A 3,009-nucleotide genomic window follows, 5' to 3' on the forward strand; every position below is an offset into this window, starting at 1 on the left:
AGATGCTGGTTTACCAGCAGTAGGTGCAGGCAGAGGAAAGGCTGGCTTGAGCAGTGCAACGATCAAGACTGTTAGAAAGGAGAGAGAGCCTTTAACATGTGTGGGGTGGAGAGATTAGCAGGAATCAGGGAGGTGAAGAAGCCCATGGACTCAGGGCTGCCTGAGTAGAAATGCCCCTGCCTCTGCCGGCAGTTGGGTTTAAAGTCTGGGTGTGGTAAGAATCAAAAAGGGTGCAACAGCCCTGCTGCCCCCCACCGGGATCTGCCCCAGGGGGTGTCCTGCCCCTACTGCCCTCAACCGGCACAGCCCCTGTGCCTCCAGCTGCCTCCGTCCGGCACCTGGTGACCCAGCTCTGAGCTGTGCGCCACGGGGTGGTGTGGATGGGGGGAAGAGGTTGGCTCCAGGGCACTAACCTCCCCTCTTCTTCTCTTCCCCGGCTTCCAGGCAGTGGCTTAATGTCCTCCGCAAAGTCAAGGAAGTGAGTGCAAAGGGATTCAGGGGGCCTCAGGGGGGACCAGCCCATGGCCCCATCGGTGATGGAGCTCTTCTCTCTGTCTCTGCCCAGAGCTTCTCCCAAGGGTCCCCCACGAGCTGCCGGCTCCACATCCGCTCGCCCGCCAGGACGTGCTGCTGGACCGAAGCGGGAGGGGGTAATGAGTCCCCTGGTGCAGAGAGGAGAGAAGGTGCGAGGTCCCCCATGACTTGAGCCCCCCTCACCACGGCCCTGGCACCACAGCCACGGACCCCGCAGTCAGCAGGGCTCTGGGTCTCCCATTAGCCTTGGCGCTGGAGAGCCATGGCGAGGGGCTCATTCAGACCCAGAGCCAAGGGGGGTCTCATGGCACCACCTACCCCTGCCTTCTCTCCCCAGCCCCCACCAGGACGAGCCAGCGCCTGGAGAAGCGCTCCGCGCACTGCCTCCGCCATGGCTCCCCGGCTCTGCCGGGGGTCCGGGCTGCCTGCTTGCTGATGGGGAGTGCAGCGGCCGGCCCCACCATGGGCTACATGGTCACCTCGGCACCCACCGCCCGCCCCACTGAGGCCCTGCCCCCTGACTTCAAGGAGCTGGGCTACCACCCGAGCGCCTGCGACCCCGAAGCCGCCCCCTACGACGCGCTGGACTACGAGGGCCTGGACCAGGACTTTGATGCGCCCGATTTTGGGGGCTTCGCCTTCTAGAGACCCCACCCCCTTCTGCACCCCCTTCCCCAGACCTAAAGGGCTACACCCCGGGCTGGCTGCACCCCAGCTGCCCGCCTCCCCTTCCCCGCCCATCAGTGGGCGATGACCGGGCCATCGGAGCCATGGGGGACTTCTCTAAAGTCCCTGAAACAGGTGAGAAATCCCCTTCCCTTCCCCTCGGTGCTCAGAGGTGCTTCCCATCTCCTCCCTGCTCCCTCCAACCCTCCCCGCCACCGCTGCTTTCCCCACTGTCCCTGGAGGGGGCTGGGCTCACCTGGGACAGGGACGGTGGTACGGGCAGAGATGGGCAGGGGGGCATCCCCCACCCTCCCCAGCCCCTGTGGGAGCAGGCTCGGGAAGGGGGAGCCCCTCCACCCATCACCTCTGCTGCTGTCCCTGGTCCCAGCCCCCCCCATGCCACCCAGCTGGAGCAGGTGGGAGGGGCTTTGAAGCATCCCCCCCACCCCGACAGTGAAGGAAGCAATAGAGGTAGGTGTTTCTGAGCACGGAGGAGAGGGAGGGGGGCTTCTTACCTGCTTTGGGGACCCTTAAGGAACACCCCCCCCCAGACTCCTGGGGTGCAAGCCAATCTGAAAAGTGTGTGTGTGTGTGTGTGTGGGGGGGGGGAGTTCAGGCACTGCCCCCCCCCACTGGATCCACTCCTGGCTAAACCAATGCCAAGGGGACAGTGTCCCTCCCGCACCCCCAGCTTTGCCGCCTCCACACTCCTTCATACAGGGAGAAATCAGGCCTCCTAGGCACATTACCGTATCTTCCTGCCTACAGCCCGCCCTGCCCTGCCCCCCCCAATATAATCTGTGCTGTCTTGTCGAAAGGCAGAAGGAAGGGAATGAACAATCTTTCCAGAAATGGCTCGTACTGTATTTCCCGCATATAAGGTGCCCTACAATTGCCAGCAGCTTATTTTAGTGGGGGGTGGGGAGGAGTATGTTGTATGCGAGATAATACAGTACCAGGGATGGTTTTGGTCTCTTTCTACCCCAAATTAGGTGTCTTTGCCGTTGCTTTTTAAATCCCAGTTGCTTTCCTTAGTGCTCCGCTTTCCTGTCCTGCTGCCACAACCGGGGTTAGGATCTGGCCCTTACTATTTGTCCCCCCACACCATGTAGGGGTAAGGGAGGCAGGGTGGGGTCCTTGGCATCGTCAGTCCCGTGTGGGGGTTTTTTGCATTAAATCATAGCAGCCTCCTCCTGTCTCCCTGTGGTCCTTGCTTAGGGCATCAGTTTTTGGAGGAAAAGGCAGCCGGGTCCGGCTGTCTCTGATGGACCGCAGCCAGCACCCTAGGGGTTACCGTATTTCCTCATGTACAATGTGCCCTGGAATATGTGGCGCACCTTGTTTTTGCTCGGCGCTGGAGGAGGAGAGAGATTTTTCCTTGTAGGAACGGTGGAGCGGCAGCCAGGGGGAAGTGGGTTTTTGTATTTGCCAGCTGGCTCCGGCACCGCTGAGCTCATCCTTTGGAGAGGCCGTGGGCCAGGAAAGGGGGACCCCACCCTCCCCCAGGCTCGTGCCGGAGCACTTATGTGCGTAGCTTCTCTGAGGAGCCTTGCAAAGCTGGATGGCCAGGGCCTCCCCAGGGTCTCCTCCAGCTCAGCCCCGAGGTCCAGGCAGCGTCAGCCCTGTCCCAGCCCTCCCAGACACGTCCTGGTCCCGCCTAGTGCTAACGCCACGCTGCAGCCCCATTGCACGGCAACAAGAGATGTTGTCCTGAGACACCCAGGGTCCCTGAACCTGCCCGGGGTACAGCCGGGGGCTGCTTCAATCGTGTGAGGAATGGGGTTCAATGCACTCAAGAGACCCCAGGCA

General features: G+C 61.9%; 1 protein-coding gene across 3 annotated transcripts in view; it reads left to right on the forward strand.

The window, feature by feature from the left end:
• LOC112548243 overlaps positions 1-2,382 on the forward strand; it is a 9,858-nt gene extending 7,476 nt beyond the window's left edge. For 2 of the 3 annotated variants that reach the window (XM_025193405.1, XM_025193403.1), the window contains 2 exons: positions 445-683; positions 872-2,382. In XM_025193405.1, coding sequence (XP_025049190.1) covers positions 445-683; positions 872-1,179 — 547 coding nt within the window. In that variant the 3' untranslated portion in view covers positions 1,180-2,382. The remainder of the gene's footprint in view (positions 1-444; positions 684-871) is intronic. The other variant, XM_025193404.1, reaches the window with a different exon arrangement.
• The last annotated feature ends 627 nt before the right edge of the window (positions 2,383-3,009 follow it).

Source organism: Alligator sinensis, unplaced genomic scaffold (genome assembly GCF_000455745.1).
Source record: "Alligator sinensis unplaced genomic scaffold, ASM45574v1 scaffold107_1, whole genome shotgun sequence".
Lineage (NCBI taxonomy): Eukaryota > Metazoa > Chordata > Crocodylia > Alligatoridae > Alligator > Alligator sinensis.